At 43.5% G+C, this 19076-nt stretch overlaps 1 protein-coding gene across 1 annotated transcript in view; it reads left to right on the forward strand.

Annotated features, from left to right (window-relative positions):
• CEP112 (centrosomal protein 112kDa) overlaps nt 1-19076 on the forward strand; it is a 318653-nt gene that overhangs the window by 106603 nt on the left and 192974 nt on the right. The window contains 1 exon segment of the mRNA XM_010856057.1: nt 16185-16320. Coding sequence (XP_010854359.1) covers nt 16185-16320 — 136 coding nt within the window.

The raw sequence follows: 19076 nt of genomic DNA on the forward strand, positions 1-19076 counted from the left end.
AGCTCAACAATCAGAAAACAAAGATCATGGCATCCGGTCCCATCACTTCATGGGAAATAGATGGGGAAACAGTGGAAACAGTGTGAGACTTTATTTTGGGGGGCTCCAAAATCACTGCAGATGGTGATTGCAGCCATGAAATGAAAAGACGCTTACTCCTTGGAAGGAAAGTTATGACCAACCTAGATAGAATGTTGAAAATCAGAGACATTACTTTGCCAACAAAGGTCCGTCTAGTCAAGGCTGTGGTTTTTCCAGTGGTCATATATGGATGTGAGAGTTGAACTGTGAAGAAGGCTGAGCACCAAAGAATTGATGGTTTTGAACTGTGGTGTTGGAGAAGACTCTTGAGAGTCCCTTGGACTGCAAGGAGATCCAACCAGTCCATTCTAAAAGGAGAGATCAGTCCTGGGTGTTCATTGGAAGGACTGATGCTAAAGCTGAAGCTCCCATACTTTGGCCACCTCATGGGAAGAGTTGACTCATTTGAAAAGACCCTGATGCTGGGAGGGATTGGGGGCAGGAGGAGAAGGGGACGACAGAGGATGAGATGTCTGGATGGCATTACCGACTCAATGGACATGAGTTTGAGTGAACTCCAGGAGTTGGTGATGGACAGGGAGGCCTGACGTGCTCCGCTTTATGGGGTCGCAAAGAGTCGGACACAACTGAGTGACTGAACTGAACTAATGGTGCCAGAGAAGACTCCTGAGAGTCCCTTGGACTACAAGGAGATCAAACCAGTCAATCTTAAAGGAAATCAACCCTGAATATTCATTGGAAGGACTGATGCTGAAGCTAAAGCTCCAGTACTTTGGCCACCTGATGCAAAGAGCCGACTCGTTGGAAAAGACCATGATGCTAGGAAAGATTGAAGGCAGGAGGAGAAGGGGATAGCAGAGAATGGGATGGTTTGATGGCATCACCAATGCAATGAATATGCACTTGGGCAAACTTCAGGAGATGGTGAGGAACAGGGAGGCGTGGCATGCTGCAGCCCATGGGGACACGCCTGGGCACCTGGACACAACCCCCAAGTGGAAGGCACTGCCAGAGTTTCACATTCTCGTTTGTTAGGCGACTTGAGAAGTTCTTGGCTTTGCATTGATACAAACACTCGCATCATCTTGAGCACAGTTAGCCCTGTGCTTTGGGAAGCTGTGAATGTCATGTTCTTCTTGGAAACAGCTTCCTTCAGTATGGCTGCTGGTGGCCGTGGGGACCCATCTGTTCTCTTTTCTGCTTGAGCATCTGAAACCACTTTCGATGGGGAGCAGTCAGAGTTTCCATTGTATTCTGAGCATTCCTGAGCGTCAGCAGGCGTGCTGACACGGCCCTCCTCCCAGAGGCAGGATGAGAAGTGCAGAGAGAGGACAGAAAGCTGCAGCGACCTTGTTTCCAGCTGAGGAGGAAGCCTCTGGTCTCAGTCCTCCTTTGCGGGAGCGTCTTCATGGACTTCTACGTTCCTTCTCGCTGCCTCTGAGAGTGTCTGTCCAATGTGACCGTCAGGAGGCCTCCTCGGCAGAGACAGTTGTGACACTATTTCACACAATAGGTTTAATTTGAAACATGAGATCTTTAGGCTTTTGGATGTTTTTTTCAAGAACTAAGTTTGCAAAACTCGTACTTTTTAGCTTCTTGAGTTTCACCATAATCAAGATTGATTTTAGCAATGGGGTGTGGTGAAATAAATGTGATCCTGATGAGGAATTAATACTAATACAATATAGCAATACTTTGTTTAATGTTTTATGGTCAACAAATGATTTTAAAACACATTCCCTTCATGTAGCCTCAGAAGAACTTTGTGTGGTTGTTTGTTCTTATCTGCAATTTCAAGGGAGAAGCTGAGACATTTCAAGGAGGGGAAGTAGTGTAGCGGCCCAGCTCAGCCCTCCTCTCGCCCCGGAGGAGCTGACTGAGGCGCTCACGCTCCAGGCCAGTCGGGGGCGGCAGGGCTGGAGACCAGCGCAACGCATGCGGCCCACAGGTGCCCTTTCAGCAAAAGGTGCATCTTGTGATTAAAGGAAAACGTGTCATCGGTGTGGGTTTCTCTCTCTCCCTCCCTGGAGGTAATCACGCCTTTCTTGTTAACATTTTATGCTTTTACCACATCTTTTAAAGGCTGTGTTACCTCCTTGAAATGATACCTGATTTTCATTAGGAGGAATTCTCTTCAAGGAGAATTGTCTGTCCCCTATGCAAATAGACTTTTGATAGTCGTAACCGAGTAATTTATCACACAGACCAGGATGCGTGTGAATCCCACTGCTGGAATCTCAGATTAGTCCCACATTCTGACTCCCACTGTTTGTGCTTTAACATAGAGCGTTGTAATCCCAAAAAAGATGTCACACACTTTTCTTTTTCTAACTTCTGCTTTTAAGGCTCTAAATTGTTTTAAGAAATGCTGAGATTGTATCCTACAAAGTTTTATATGTCCTGTTTTCCTTGTAATTCATTTACAAGTATTATTAGTTTATGATCTTCAATATGATTTCTTTTTTTTTTTTTTATGATTTCTTATTAGACAGAAATTACCTCATGGTGTGTTTTCCACTTCCAAAGAAATGCCCTTTATCCCCTCTCAGCAGGCAGAAATAGGAAACAGGGATGCATACACCCACACGCGCGGATGTGTGTTTATTCACATATGTACACCAACACACATACCCGCCCCTGCTTCTGGATTTAGCTAAAATATAAGCGCCATGAATCCACACTGACTCCAGCTCCAGGGAGATGCTACAGGTTAGCCTCTCCTCACGCGCTCTTCCCTTCTCTGACAGAGAGAAACCTGACTTCCAATATCTGCAAAGTTGTTAGCTCAACTTCCTGAATTCCAGGAGGTGGTTTTTGAATTGATAAACCATACTCTGGGAAAAAGAACCCTAAAGCCATGGTTTAATTCTTCTCTGAGTTCTCTTTGTCCTGAGTCTTGTGATCCGAGTATTGTCTTCAGAAGTTACCCTGGCTATTTCTTCTCTCTCCTCTGCGTGGTTATGTTATTAATAATCTGAAGTGTGACAAGGCTTTTTATGGTGGTGTTTCACCTTAGAATTTCCCTCCTCCATCCTGTTTTATTCTTTCCTTTTCAGTCAGTGGAACATGAGCATGGTTTTAAGAATCAGACCTGGACCGGAAGGCGTGATTGCAGAGCAGTGTCCCCAGCTCCGCTCTGCTCCCAGCCTCCCTGCAGACGGCCGGTCTCCTCAGCTTCTGGCCAAGCCTCTCTGTGTGTGTTTTGCACAAATGAGCTCTTAGGTGTTTATCTCATGATTTTCTCTTCATTTGTACAGTTTCCTTTCCCCTTTATTATAAACTGGAAGTCAGTCACTGCTCTTGCATCAGCACAGTGTACTGATGTGCAGATGAAGCTTAGTTTATGCAACTGCTGTCCTGCCTGTGGACCTGGAGGTCGTATCCAGTATTCGCAATGATGAATGGTGCTGAAAAGAATAACCGAGTAGATACGTATTTTTGTATTCTTTGAAATTTATATTGAGGGTAATTTTAGAAATGAGAATGCTGGGTGAAAAGACAAACTGCTGCCGCTGCTGCTGCTAAGTCACTCAGTCGTGTCCGACTCTGTGCGACCCCATAGACGGCAGCCCACCAGGCTCCTCTGTCCATAGGATTTTCCAAGCAAGAGTACTGGAGTGGGGTGCCATTGCCTTCTCCCTAAAAGACAAACACATTTGTAGTTTTGTTGAGTATTGCCAAAGTCCCCTTCATGAAGTTTGCACTGATTCAACGTCTACTGGCTGCATATTAGAGTGACTTTTGACTTAGTCTTCCAGGTAGAAAGTGTTGTTCTGTTTTAATTTTTTTGAAGTTCTGCTAGGTGATAAGCAGTTTCTCAATATTGTCTTAATTTGCTTTCTCTAAGTGAGAATAAACATATTTCCATATATTTAAGGGTGATTTTAAGTCTTACTGAGCTATAATTGAAACAGTAATTTCATGTAGTGTAGACTCATGTTTTGACATGTGTTCACTTGTGAAACTGCCAACCCAGAAAGGTGTGTGTGAGCACAGAATCACCCCCACGTGTCCTCTCGCCGGTGTAATGTCTCCTGCCCGCACTTCTGCCGCGCCACGTGCCGGCAGCCGTAAGTGTCCCTTCTGTCGCTGTCACTGTACTTGAGTTTCTAGAATTTTGAGTAAATGGAAGCGTGTTGTCTGTATACTTGCTGGTCCCGCCTCTTGCCCTTGACTTGATGGTGATGAGGTCCGTCCATGTTGTACTGCACATCAGCAGGCCTTTCTTTTATGCTTTCGACTAATATTCCATCACATTGATACACCGTAAGTTCTTCATCTGTGTATCTGCTGATGGACATTTACACTGTTTTCACTCTTGGGGCCATTACAGATAAAGCCTATGAGAAAGGCTCTAAAGCCATAGATAAAGTCTGTGAACATCAGCGTCCAGGTCCTCGTATAGACGTCTGCATTTTGTTCCCTTGGATAAAAACCCGTGCGTCACACGCCTGGATCACGTGCGAGGTGTACGCGCGCCTCTTGGAGAAACTGCCGTACTGTCTCCAAAGTGGTGGCGCTGTTCCACACCCACGGGCGTGTGTGAGGCCTCCAGGTCCTCCAGATTCCCGTCAAAGTGCAGTACGATCATGGTTTTGCTTCCGCAGTTCCAGCGGGTGTGTACAAGTAAGTTGTTGTGGCTTCAGTTTGCATTTCCCTAGAGACTCGTGTTGTAAACACTTTTCGTGTCTTTTTTGTTTTGTACTTCAGTGTCTATTCAAATATTTAACCTATTTTTTAACTGGATTAATTTTCTTGTTATTGAGTTTTGAGAATCTTTTGTTCATATTGGATACAAGTCCTTTGACAGATGGTTTGCAAATATTTTCTCCCAATGTGCGGCTTTTTTTTCATTCTTTTAATAGTTTCTGCCAAAGGACAGGTGTTTTTAATTTTAATGAAATTCAGTTTGTTTGTTTGTTCTTTTATGGATTGTGCTTTTAGTGTCATAGCTGAGAACTCCTTCCCTACCTCAAGACACAAAGGGTTTCTCCTGTTTTCTTTTGAAAGTTTTATAGTTTTAATCTTGTGTATGCTGGGAAGTACGAATTGAAATTTTTTCTCTTTATTTCATAAAACTGCCTTCTTTACCTTTAATACATATGCAATCTGTAGTGATCTTCATTCATAACCTTTCATTCATAATATTGTTAATTTGTATTATTTCTTTTTCCAGATCAGTCTGGCTATAGTTTTATCAATTTTATTAAGAGAGCCAGATTTTGTTACACTGATTTTTGTCTAATGTTTTCTGTTCCTATTTTATTGATTTCTGTTCTGATTATTTTTTTTCCCCTCCCACTTTATGTTTAATTTACTGTTCTTTTTCTAATTCATTAAGGTGAAAGTGGATGCCGTTGATTTGAAATCTGTATGTTTAAATTTTTTCTATGTAAGTATTTAATTTTATAAAACTTACCTCAAGTTCTTTGTTGATTGTTTAGTTGCTCAGTCGTGTCTGACTCTCTGCAACCATGTGGACTGCAGCACACCAGGCTTCCCTGTCCTTCATCATCTCGTGGAGCTTGCTCAAACTCATGTCCATTGAGTCACTGATGCCATCCAACCATCTCGTTATCTGGCATCCCCTTCTCCTGCCTTCAGTCTTTCCCAGCATCAGGGTCTTTTCCAATAAGTCAGCTGTTTGCATCAGGTGGCCTGAGGATTGAACTTCAGCTTCAGCATCAGTCCCTAGAAACATCTTTTTAATTTTGATATGTTTTATGTTCGTTTTCATTAAGTTCAAAATATTTTCTAACTTCTCATTTTATTTCTTTTTTTGACCCATACATTTGTATATTTAGTTTTCAATTATTTGGGGGTTTCATAGAAATCTTTCTTATATAGGTTTTACATTTAATTCCACTGTGATCAGAGAGTATGCATTGCATGACTTGAATCCTTTTAAAATGTTTGAGAATTGTTTTATGTTCCCAAATAAGTCTATTTTTGCTAAGTATTCTACTCTTGAAAGTGACATATTTCTGCTGTGGTTGGATGGAATGCTCCGTGAGTGTCAGTTAGGTCATGTTAGATCTGTAAGGTTTTAATTTTAGCTAAATTTGAAAAGGGTTTGGCCATCATTTCTTCAAACATTTTCCCATGCCAGCTCTCTCTGGTGTCTCCTTCAGAGGCTCTCGGTGCTCGTGCATTGGGTTACTCATGCTCTCCTTCCTTTTTGTTATTCTGGTTTCCTTTCTGTGCTTTGTTTTGGTTGGTTTCCACGTTCACTCATCTTCTCTTCAGCAGCGTATAATCTGCCTTTAGTCTCATCCATTATATTTTTCAAACATTGTAGTTTTTCTGTAAAGCTATAGAGACTCTCCCTCTAGAATCGAGGCAACTGTCTCTCTCTAGAATCCGGGCGAGTGGAGGTAGTTCTCGGCGTCATCACAACCCCTTTCTCTGTTCTCTGTGTGTCTTCTCGGCTCCGGTTCTCTTCTAGGAATTAGCAATCTTTCTTTCCCTTTCACAGCTTCTCCACTTGTCCTTTATTCTGGAACGTCCTTATCCTGGATTCTCCAGTCCTCTCACCCATCAGTTGACTTGACATCACTGTCTTATATCCTAATTCCTAGGGAAGGTTTATTTTTCCCTGTTATACAAACCCTTAATATCCTGTATTTCTCCTTTGTTCATTTCATTGAATGTTTGCCGAGAGCAGTGTATCAATTCACAGTCTTGCGCCTGCTAGACTGGAAGCTCCCGTAGCCCAGGAGTTGGTGTGACTCACCCAGTGGTGACTCCTCAGCCTCTGTGCAGGAGCCTGCCCGGAATGGGCGTTAACGCATCAGTGGTGCATGAGCGGGCGGGCACCGCGTGGTGGCGGGCGAGCAGGTGACTGCACTGACCGCGCACATGGGGGACCGGCACTGGGGTCCTTGGAGAAGCCTGGTGTGACGGGGAAGAGGTGGTCAGGGAGGCCGGCTGGACGGTCATGCATAGGTGGGTGCTTAAACCTAGCACAAACCCAGGTGACATGCTTTTATGCCATCAATAGAGAGTTTATAATCAGTAAAAATAGTTCTACATGTTGCTTTATCTCCAAGAAGACCTTAATCCTGGCTTTAGAAATTGTGTGCCCCTGCCTGTCATCTTCCTCGAGAAAGAAAAATCTGATGGAGGTTTACTTTTTTCATGGAAAGTATGATGGTAAGGAGGAAAAGATAATTCATAAATATGAAATGCAAATATATATTTTACAAATACATGTTCAATTTATATACATACAGTTAACATATAATATGTATGCAAAGAACCTGCCTGCCAGTGCAGGAGACACAGGTTTGTTCCCTGGGTTGGAGAGATGCCCTGGAGAAGGAAATGGCAACCTAGTCCAGTGTTCTTGCCTGGAGAATCCCCATGGACAGAGGAGCCTGGCGGGCTACAGCCCACGGGGTCGCAGAGAGTCAGCGACTTAGCGACTAAGCAACAGCAACGTGTACACACACACACACACACACACACACACACACACAGACACCCCTATATACAATACCTCTTAAACGTCCTTAGCGGTGACCTTACCAAAGCGCTGTGCCCTTTATAAAGCTCCACTGTCTTACTCCAGGCACAGTGAGCTCCTCTGGCCTTTGTTCGGAGTGTTGCATTCATGTCTTTGCACAGGTTTATCACACTGAGAACAACACAGAGCATCTTTCTTCCCATTTTGGAAGCAGGGACAGTGTCTTGATTATTTCTGTATTTCTAGCACCAAGCTCACATCTCAGCATACAGTGTTAAGTAAATGCTTGATGGACATTTTAGTTTTCAAATGTTGTAAAAGTTATTTGTTATACAAATATTAATGTTATAAAGGATAAATTATATTAAGGGCTTAGTTAATTAATGTTGAACAGTGATTTAGTTAAATACATGTGTTATACACACACACACACACACAGATTTAAAGTAATAGAACAACTTTGAAGTCAGGTGGGCTGTTTTAACTTCTTATTTTGCCATTTAGTATATAAACTTGGGTAAACACTTAACTCTTCTAAATTTCATTGTTTTATTTTGTGAAAAAATAATTTTTTATAGTTATATAATGAAATGAAATAATGTATGAACTGCTCTAAATGTAATGAGTATAGAAATCACTCAATGTTCACTCTTTCCTCATTTGCAAAACCATTAAAAATTATGGTTACATTATAAAATGTTATAGTCTGTAGCAACATCATTCAGTAAAGTACTAGAAAATATCTACTGTGGCTTTGAAATACATTTCACATAATTTAGAAATCATTTATGATAAGCAGAAAATTTTCTCTCAGTGATAAATGTTACATTTATATTTGGTAAATAAAGAGAAATTTGCCTACTTAAAATTTCGTCTGCTTGTGCACAGTGATGAATGTAAGTGAGAATATTTTCCAGCTACTTTGAAATACTGAACTGCCCAGGGACAAGGCATGGATGGGGTTTTGAAGGAAATAAATATTCCAGCCTCACATTTCAGCCTTTCTTCTTTATTCCTTTGATCTGGCTTTGGTTTACTTATCATTCTGCTTGAATGACTTCACACTGCCTTTCTCTCCACAGTAACAAGAAGTGGTCCTGCACCTACTTCACGGTGTTTAGACTTTGTCATTTCATAGGAGGAACATGTGTTTCCTCGTTATTTACTGATATATTACTGCCTATAAAATAGGATGAATCGATGGGCACGCATGTAGCTTTGCATATATTATACATAATTTATATGTAGAACTTTTAATCAGTACTTCGTTACATATAGGAAACATGAAAGGAGGCAACATTAGATTTGAGATTTATTTGAAGTTTAAAGTGAAAGTTGAAAGATTTTAGAGGGATTTTTCTTCACTGTACACTAAAGCTGTTCTATTTTTAAGGATCATTTTCCCAGAGTTTTCTTATTTCACCATAAAAATTTCAGTCGTTTTTTTATTTGCCGAGGTGTGAGTGTCCATCTCTTGCGACCCTAAGGACTGTAGCCCACCAGGCTTCTTTGTACCTAGGATTTTCCAGGCAAGAATACTGGAGTGAGTTGCCATGCCTCCTCCAGGGGATCTTCCCAACCCAGGGATTGAACCCTGGTCTCCTGCACCTCCTGCATTGGCCACTGCGCCACCTGGGAAGCTAATAGTTTATATGAAATGCTATAGTAGCAGTATATAAAAAGTGCTAACAAGGATGAAAGTAAGAAGCAGCTAGCAATTCTATCTGAAGAGTTAACAGCTGAGCCCCTAAAGAATGACTAGTAATCTGCCAGTCAGTCAAAACAACCAAGAAGAGATGGCCAGGTAGGCTTCTGTAAAACTGATCCTCCCCCAGGTATAAACTCTGTTCAGACATAACCTTCAGACCCAGAGGGTGAATATGCAGAAGGAGACACAGGAGGCAAGGCACACCTAGAAGAAGGGAACGTGGACTTCCCGTTTTTACAGCAATGACCAGTTTTGATGCCACGTGAGACAGCTAGAACTCGGGTACATACTGGCCATCTTGGTGCTTGAAGAGCCAGATGAAAGGATGGGCAGTTGTAGCCACTGGCAAAGTAAGATGGAGACACCAAGAAACAAAGGAGCCTACTTCCCTGGTGCATATGTCTGCCCGACCCTCAAGACTCCAAAGCCCAAGTCAGGCTAACAGAGTGGATTTATAGATGAGCTTCTGCTCCTTACATGGGAGACAAGGTTTGTAGTTTGAATTCAGCCAAGTTAACTGCCTGCTATAAACAAGTAATGAAAATGATCATTCAGTACTACTCAGAGGAAAGAATAGAATCCAGACTGTCCGCTCTGTGTCACTCATAAAGATAGAAGCTAAAATGACTCGACACACAAAGAATCAGGATAACACGTGACCTAATTACTTTTAATTAGGATAACATGACCTTTTTATCCTCAACAGAAAATGTAAGCAACGGAGACTACCTCAGGATAAATTAGATACTAGAATCAGTGGATCAAAATTTAAAGTAGCTATGCACAGGAACTTCAAGAAAAATTGGTAGTAATGAATGAAAATCTGAGAACTTTCAACAGGAAAACAGTGGAAAATACAACATTTGAGGTTTAAAACATAGCCTGAATATAACACCAGAATGAAGATTAAAAAAAGAACGTGAAGATAAGTTAATAGAAATAAGTCAATCTGAGGACAATGAGAAAACTTATTGAAAAAAATACAGCTGCAGACACTTGCAGGGTAATACCGATGTATAAAATATATTTCATTTGAGTCACAGAAGCAGAGGGAAGAGAGTAATAGAACAGAAAAATATTTGAAAAAGTCATGGCCCCAAATTTTCCAGTTTCATGGAAGACAAAGTTATGCTAATTGAAGCAGCTCAGTAACATCCAGGCCGGTAAATGGGAAACAAAACAAAACAGTAACGCTTGTTCCTCCATGTCTTTTGAGCACAGCTGTCCTGGAAGTGGGTGATGGCTCCTCGTGGGGACGTTCATTTGCAGTTCCTTTTTTTTTTTTTTTAAGATACTGAGAGTCTGCTCATGCATTTTTTGGCTAATTATACATCTTCTTTGGAGAAATAACCTATGAGGATTCTTCACCTATTTTTATTTACTTGTTACTTTATATTATTTTTTACTGAAGTGCGTTGTGTTAGCTTCTGGTGTACAGCAAAGTGATTGTTACAAATACAGACACGCGAGTCCTCCAACTTTGTTCTTTTTCAAAATAGTTTTGCCTATTCTGAGTCCTTTGTATTTCCATGAATTTTAGGATCAACTTATTAATTTCAGCAAAACGTCATCTGGGATTCTGACAGTGGTTGGGTTGAATCTGTAGATCAGTTTGAGGAGTATTGTCAGCTTTTCAATATTAAGACCACTGTTAATTTCCATTTCACTGGTGTTCGTGTCTAACCCTTGAAGTGTCAAATGTTTAGATGTGTCCACAGCATTTATCATTTTTAACAAGAATTTAGCAGAGACCATTGGTCTTAGTCACACAAAGAAGAGGCAAAAGAAGTCTATTTATTGCTCATGGTTAGCGAAAGGTATTATTTTGAGTGCCTTGAAAGTCATAGTTTCTGACTGACTCACTCTCAGCAGCTTACGTGCCAATAGCAGCCGTGAGTATAGAGGATATAGCTGCTAGAAGTCTTGTTTTTCACCCTAGCTGGGAGGGAGTGGAGACTCCGCTATGGTTTCCAGGCCTGTTGGAAGTGCTTTGTTCTGTTTTGTTTTCCTTGGGGCCTCCGGTGGAGAGGCCAGGCTGGCAGCAGATGAAGTCTGTGTAATGTGAAGCCTGTGGATGTATGTTGGGTCTCTGCCATCATTATCAAAAGTGCTGGTGCAGAAATGTGCAAAGGGAAGATTTTCAAATTAAGGTTGGCCTGAACATATAAATGTTAGCTTTCAAAGCTCAAGAAATAGTAAATTGTAGTCCATTAGTCTCCTACATTTTATTGCCTGTTTGGAATAATCATGGTCTTCAGAACATCCTTTAATCTGAACTGGCTTGTGGTTGTGTAAGAATGCAGCCTCTTTCTTCTTTATGCTTTATATACTCAGACGAGGAAAATTTACTGCATTTTATAAATAAATCAGAGTTAAAAAGGAAATTTTCTTCCCACCTTTTTATCTTCACGGAGGCACATCTTTAAGGCATTTGAGTGATGCGTTTACACTCAGCTCCACAGCTAGCTCCACCGAAAAAATAATCTTCAAAGTCGGTTTTTTTTTTTTTTTTTCTTCTTACAGGGCACATTATTTGGAATCATGGTAAAAGGAAATACTGGTCTTATATTATTGAGGAGCAGACCCTTCTCTTTTTCAAGTGCTGAAAAATTTCACTGCTATTTCATTACTTTGATGGAAATTAAAATGACACCTCATTAAAATGAATATCATCTTTTCATTTAAATAAGACATATTTTATGTTAAGACAGAAGATTTCAAAGTATGAATGGGGCTCAATGTGTTTGCATGGTTTAACTGGGCAGAAATATTGACTTACTGAGTGGTGCCTTCTGTGGTGTTTAACTTCACCACTAAATTAGCTTTGTAAGTGATGCTGCTGCTGCTAAGTCCCTTCAGTCGTGTCCGACTCTGTGCGACCCCATAGACGGTAGCCCACCAGGCTCCCCCGTCCCTGGGATTCTCCAGGCAAGAACACTGCAGTGGGTTGCCATTGCCTTCTCCAATGCATGAAAGTGAAAAGTGAAAGTGAAGTCCCTCAGTCGTGTCCAACTCTTCGCAACCCCATGGACTGCAGCCCACCAGGCTCCTCCGTCCATGGGATTTTCCAGGCAAGAGTACTGGAGTGGGGTGCTATTGCCTTCTACAGCTTTGTAGGTGAGGTGGGACTAAAAATGAATTGAGAGGCTTCACTCATTTCCTTGTGTCTTCTATTTAATATTAAATGGAAAGCAATATTTTAATATAAAACAATATTTCCTATCTGTAAATATTTTTTAATATGTGAAAAGACATTTATTATTATTAATGTTACTATACAACAGTCTAGTCAAGGTTATGGTTTTTTCCAGTGGTCATGTATGGATGTGAGAGTTGGACTAATGAAGAAAGCTGAGCTCCGAAGAATTGATGCTTTTGAACTGTGGTGTTAGAGAGGACTCTTGAGAGTCCCTTGGACTGCAAGGAGATCCAAGTAGTCAATCCTAAGGGAAATCAGTCCTGAATATTCATTGGAAGGACCGAAGCTGAAAGCTGCAATACTTTGGCCACCTGATGTGAAGAGTTGACTCCTTGGAAAAGATCCTGATGCTGGGAAAGATTGAAGGCAGGAGAAGAAGGGGATGACAGAGGATGAGATGGTTGGATGGCATCACCAACTCAATGGACATGAGTTTGAGCAAGCTCTGGGAATTGGTGAAAGATAGAGAAGCCTGGAGTACTGCAGTCGATGGGGTCGCAAACAGTCAGACACGACTGAGCAACTGAACTGAACACATTGGACATCCCTGGTGGCTCAGTGGTGGAGAATCCACCTGCCAATGCAGGAGATGGTCAGGAAGCACAGGTCCAATTCCTGGGTTGGGGACGTCCCTTGGAGAGGAAATGGCAACCCAGGTCCAGTATTTTGGCCTGGGAAATCCCATGGACAGAGGAGCCTGGTGTGCTACAGTCCACAGGTTCACAGAAGAGTCAGAAATGACTTAGTGACGAAACAACAACAGCAACAAATGACATACCCGTGAATATGCCAGATTGCATTTTCTCAAGTGGCAAAGGGGATGCGGGATGACGTTCCTCTTTGATTCCTGGAAACCTCAGCGTCATCTGTCTTCTGGAGGGTTCAGTTTCTTACAACGTCTACGATTCTGTCCACGAGGATTCCGATGATGCTTAGTACTGAAGAACATTTCACCAAGTCGTTCTATCGTGGGTCCTGGCACTGAGTGTTCACTTCTTTCTTCTGATCTGGTTTTCAGCACAGCATCATGTGTTTCTTCATCATCATGCACGGGATCTGGCCGAGGGATGGGCTTCGTGTGATTATGCGGAATGTCCACAGAAGGGTGTACTGCCCTCAGATCCATCAGACGTCAGGCTAGAAATGATCAGTCAGAAGCAGTGCGCCTTACTTCACTAGGTTATAGTTTAACAAATAGCATTTTTATTATGGTCTCAGTATATAACTGATCATGAATAAAACTTTGGACCTTGATTTTTGTAGTCAATTATAAAGTAAATGAACTAAATTTGGTAGTTAAAAATGAGATAAAATAGAGAAAATATTTGTCCTATTAAATTGAAACTATTTATAGTAACAGTAGCTCAAGTGAATTATTGAACAAAAAATGTAGAACAACTAACTTTCAGCATTTACAGAAAAAGTTGATATTTCAGCCATATATCATATATTTTTATAAAATGTGTTAAAATTTTCTCCTGGCTAATTAATGGTGCATAATTTTAAGTTATATGGTTTATAAATTTTTCTGAGTTTTCAAAGTGAAGAAGAACTAAAGAGTCTCTTGTTGAAGGTGAAAGAGGAGAGTGAAAAAGCTGGCCTAAAGCTCAACATTCAGAAAACTAAGATCATTGCATCTGGTCCCATCACTTCATGGCAAACAGATGGGGAAAATATGGGAATAGCATCATGTTTCATTTTCTTGGGCTTCAAAATCAATGTGGATAGTGACTGCAGCCACAAAATTAAAAGACACTTGCTCCTTGGAAGAATGGCTTAACAAACCTAGACAGCGTATTAAAAAGCAAAGCATCACTTTACCAACAAAGTCCATACAGTCAAAACTATGGTTTTTCCAGTAGTCATATATGGATGTGAGAGTTGGACCATATAGAGGCTGAGTGGCAAAGAATTGCTTTCAAACTGTGCTGCTGGACAAGACTCTTGAGAGTTCCTTGGACTGCAAGGAGATCAATCCAGTCCATCCTAAAGGAAATCAGTCCTGAATAGTCCTTGAAAGGACTGATACTGAAGCTCCAATACTTTGGCCACCTGATGCAAAGAGCTGACTTATCAGAAAAGACCCTGATGCTGGGAAAGATTGAAGGCGGGAGGAGAAGGGGACAACAGAGGATGAGATGGTTGGATGGCATCACCGAGTCAACAACAAACAAAAGTTTTCAAATATTGTCCACTATACTTTCCTTTCTATTATGAAACACACTGAGCATGCAGATGTGACCCTTTGAAGACTTGTAGTCTGCTGAATGGTCCGCAAGTGTGGAGAGCATGGGATGAACTAGTCCGGGGGGCATGGCAGAGGAGTAGCTCCTGTGCATCCTGACCTCGTGACCTCCGAGGGACCCTCGTCGTCAGCTGCAGCCTCTGCCTCAGCACCCACCTCACAGTCCTCTGGATGGAGCCTCTGGGTGACTGCTCCCAGTCAGCCGGGCCCATGAGCCGCAGCAAAGTCCATCCAGCACTCGTGACAGCTCTCCGCCACCGTGGCCACCTGCTTCCAGGCCATGGGACCCAGTAGGGGTCCTTTTATGAGGCACTTACCTCCTTCTGGGGACACGTTCTGAGCACAGGAAGTGGCATCAGGGACACCTGGAAAGCCCCAGAGAGCAGCAGCGCACGGGCTCCACGGGGGCGCCGGGCACAAGTCCCGCTTGGCCCGCCAGTGCCGTGGGGCCTCGGGGACAGCCTCTCAGCCCCGGTCTCCAGTTCTGCAAAGGTAGGGGTATGGAAATGCCTTACAGAAGCTGGACGTAAAGGAGAGAAGACGCGTTCAAATCGTTTACAGTGCCTGGCGCCCAGTCAGAGCTCAGCAGCAGCCAGTGTTAACACTCACACGTTTATACCCTGAAGTCTTACTTTATCTTCTGTCAGCATGCAGAGATGCCTCTTCGGTTGGTGGACCTTCCTGACTATTTGATTTTATTTCAAGGTACAAAGAAACGTAGTTACGGTTCTCTGAGGCGAGCCCACTGCGGGCAGGAGGTTGTCAGGCCGGCATGGCGCCCCCTGCCCGTCACCCTGCAGGTCAGCGTCTGCCGGGTGTGCGTGTTGGAGGCGGTCCTGTGGTACCTCGTGCTTTTTCAGTTGAGACGTTACCCACATACTGTAAGACTCACCCTTTCAAGGTGCACAGTTTAGCAGATTCTAGCATATCCACAAAGACGCGCGGCATCGCCACTCTCCAAGTCCAGTGCGCTTGTCACCCCCAGCGCCCGTGCGTGAGCAGCACTGCCCACCCCCGCCCCCCGGCCCGTGCTGACCACTGACCTGCTTTCCCTGTCTCTATGGGTTTGTCTTTTCGGATGTTCCTCATAGATAGAATCGTGTGCTACATAAGCGTGTGCCCTTGAGTCTGGCTCCTGTAACGCGGCAGTGTTTTCGAGATTTGTCCGTGTGCAGGGGCGTCCACGCTGCATGCCTTTCTGAGGCTGAGTGCTGGCCCACTGTGTGGCTGGACCGCACCTCACTGCTCTGTCCGTCGGGTGATGGAGGGCCCTGGTGATAACAGTCTTGTTCTAGGGAAGTTGTTGGAAGCCGGTGTGTCCTTATCAGAACACACATTATGTGCTTATATCCTTCTTTCCTGAGACAAGTCGTGTTACTGTCGTCTTTTGAAGAGAGGTTTTATAGCATTTGGATACTTCAGATAGAAGTCTGGTCTGTACTTGAGAGAGGATGAAAGCTTGTTCTTTGATCAAACCTGGTTCTTTGGTTGTGCGTTAACTCTGTGGCCCGTGTGGCCTTCCCAGGGAGAAGGAGGAGCAGCTGACCCGGGTGAGCGAGGGGCAGAGGCTGCAGGCGCAGCAGGCGGACGCCGCGCTGGAGGAGTTCAAGCGGCAGGTGGAGCTGAACTCGGAGAAGGTCTACGCGGAGATGAAGGAGCAGGTGAGAGGCTGCCTCTGGGGCGGAGACGTGCAGGTCTCCTGTGGGAAGCAGCGTGTTTACCAGCTCAGAAGGCTCTGCCAGAGTTAGGCCACCATGTCGGGGTCGGGGCTTCAGGTGAGGGCCGGGGTGGACACCCCCCACCTGCAGAGCCCCGGAAGGATGGGCAGCTCCTCTTGGCCAAGACAAGAGCCCTGGAGGAGGGCCCAGCCGGCTGCCCTCCCCACGGGGTGGCCTTCCTGGGCCGTGGGAGGGACTCTGCTCAGCTGCTCCTGGTGGTGGGGAGTGGGCAGAGCCTGGTGAGAGGGGCTGAGGGCCCTCCTCCCCCTCAGTGCCCCGATTCCTCTGGAAAGCAGTGCCAGAAACCATTCAAAGTCCTGTCCGTGGACGCAGCTGTGGCCAGACTGTGCCAGGCTTTGGGACACGGGGCAGCGTACAGATAAAACCCATGACCGGTCATTGTCTCCAGAGCGAGGCCTCAAGTTACCCTCCTCTGTGTCTGTTCATGTGCCATAGGTGGTGTTGCATTGGTCAGTTATGGCAAATTATTTTTTAAGTGGCATTTCAGGAGGACAGAGGCTATCCCCGGTTCTTATGTAAGTGGTATGTTTTATAGTTCTGAGAAAAAATTTAAAAATTTATAGAAGAATAAAGGAAAGAGATGCCTAGATACGCATCATGAAGAATCAACAATTGTCCACGCCAGTTACTTAAATAAAATGTTACAGGTGTAGTTTCGTTTTGCTTTGCATTTCCAGTCTAATCACGTTATTCTCCCGTCTCTCTCCTGGTCTTTTCAGGAGCGCTCACACTATAATTAGTGCGGTGTGTATCATTTCAGTGTGTTTGTACTTTCACATGCACGCGTAGTGTCTGTAAGTGTCACACGCGTGTACATGTATACATATATGTGTAATTTCTGTGCTTCCATTTTTTAAAAGTTAAAGACTACAGATTTTATGTCTCAGTCTTGTTTGCACTTTTACACTGAATTTTGTATAGCTGTGGCCTGTTGATTTAGTGCAATGCTTTTAACATCGTGTGTGTTTTATCATATGAATATACCATATTTTATTTATCAGCTCCACTATTCAAGAGCATTTAGTTGATTTCCAGGCTTTCTTAATTATTAAGAGTGTTACAATACTTGTTTGTGATTTCATTTTCAGCTGCAGTTTTCTTCCTCAGGAGGCCCGAGCACTCACAGGTGGTAGAAACTTCCCTGTGGAAGGTCATGGGCAGAGCCTGTGGGGTTTACAAAACTGGAACTGTGCTTCCTTACTATTTCCTTGATTTGGATTGTGTGGACCTGGGTCCTGAGAGCAAGGTTTGAGACCCGCACTCACTGCCTTGGGTGAAAGCCAGACTCCTGGTAGAGTTTGCAGCTGGAAGGAGGGCCGTTCGGTGCCCACTCCTGGACGTGCGTCTCTTCCCAGCTCCCTGCTGTGATCAGAGGCCAGGCCTGGAGGAGGCATATCTGCTCAGATGTGCAGTGGAGCTCACAGGGAACTCTTTGATCAGCTTAACGTTTAAAGGAATACAGACAATATTGAAGGAGAGGGCCCCTGGCAAGAAGTTTTGAGTATGCCCTGAAGAAGGCTAAAAAAGGGGCTTTTGAAAGTGCCAAGGCTGACAGTACAACTTTCCCATAAAAGCTGAAACTACAGCAGGCACCTTTGGCTCAATAAATACACTTTTGGGGGTTGGTGATGCAATATTAACAAACTGCCCAATAATGGGTCAGGAGAAAAACAGCAAACAATATGGGACTGGTGGAAACATTTTATAGAACAAAAAAAAGGCGTTTGTATCCAGCAGTCACAGAATAAAAGCACACTTTTGAAAACAGTCTACTGTAGAATTCAGGGGGGGGGAAACAACCTCAGAGTAGTAGTACCTTTAATGAGAACACATGACCTGTATGAAAGAGGCACATACATCAAGTACAATTAATGCAATTAAAGCTACATACCGTTTGCAAAAGTACTGAACGTCAAGAATAAAATGGAAATCCAATAAGTTTCTAGGCAGAATGAAACTGGAAAAGAAATCGGAGAAATAATGGAGTTTTGAAGGAGAAAGGCTGTGACCCGATTTTATACATAACCAAGGAGCTTCTCACTTCCAAAATCAACAGAAAAACATTTTATTAGTAAAAGTTCACATAATGTATACTGATGGTTTCTTTTCTGGAAAAAAATTATATCAATTCAGAGATGCAGCAGAAGACACCCAGCATGCAGGGAAACCATCATAGTAAAGGCTGAGCCGAGAACAGTGCAATCCAACAAAATAAAAGCAAAATCAACTGATCGTCACACCTGTAGTCGTGAGATAGAATGCTGATCTCGCCGCAGAAGGTGTCTAGAATAGAAAATGCAAATTCAATAACAACAGATAATCTGAATCCTCAGGTCGCATTAGTAAAGTTCACGAAGCCTGGATCGGGTTGCGGGGAGCCCAGGGGCCAGCACTCTGCCCTAGAAGACGAGACTCAGAGGTTCATCGCGAGGTGAGGGCTGTAGGCTGAAACGCTCTTTAGATGCGGTAAACAGGCATTAACAAAGTTAACAACATGCTGTGCTATGCTACGCTACGCTAAGTCACTTCAGTCGTGTCCAACTCTGTGCGACCCCATAGACGGAAGCCCACCAGGCTCCCCCGTCCCTGGGATTCTCCAGGCAAGAACACTGGAGTGGGTCGCCATTTCCTTCTCCAATGCATGAAAGTGAAAAGTGAAAGTGAAGTCGCTCAGTCGT

Source organism: Bison bison, unplaced genomic scaffold (genome assembly GCF_000754665.1).
Source record: "Bison bison bison isolate TAMUID 2011002044 unplaced genomic scaffold, Bison_UMD1.0 scf7180017864371, whole genome shotgun sequence".
NCBI lineage: Eukaryota > Metazoa > Chordata > Mammalia > Artiodactyla > Bovidae > Bison > Bison bison.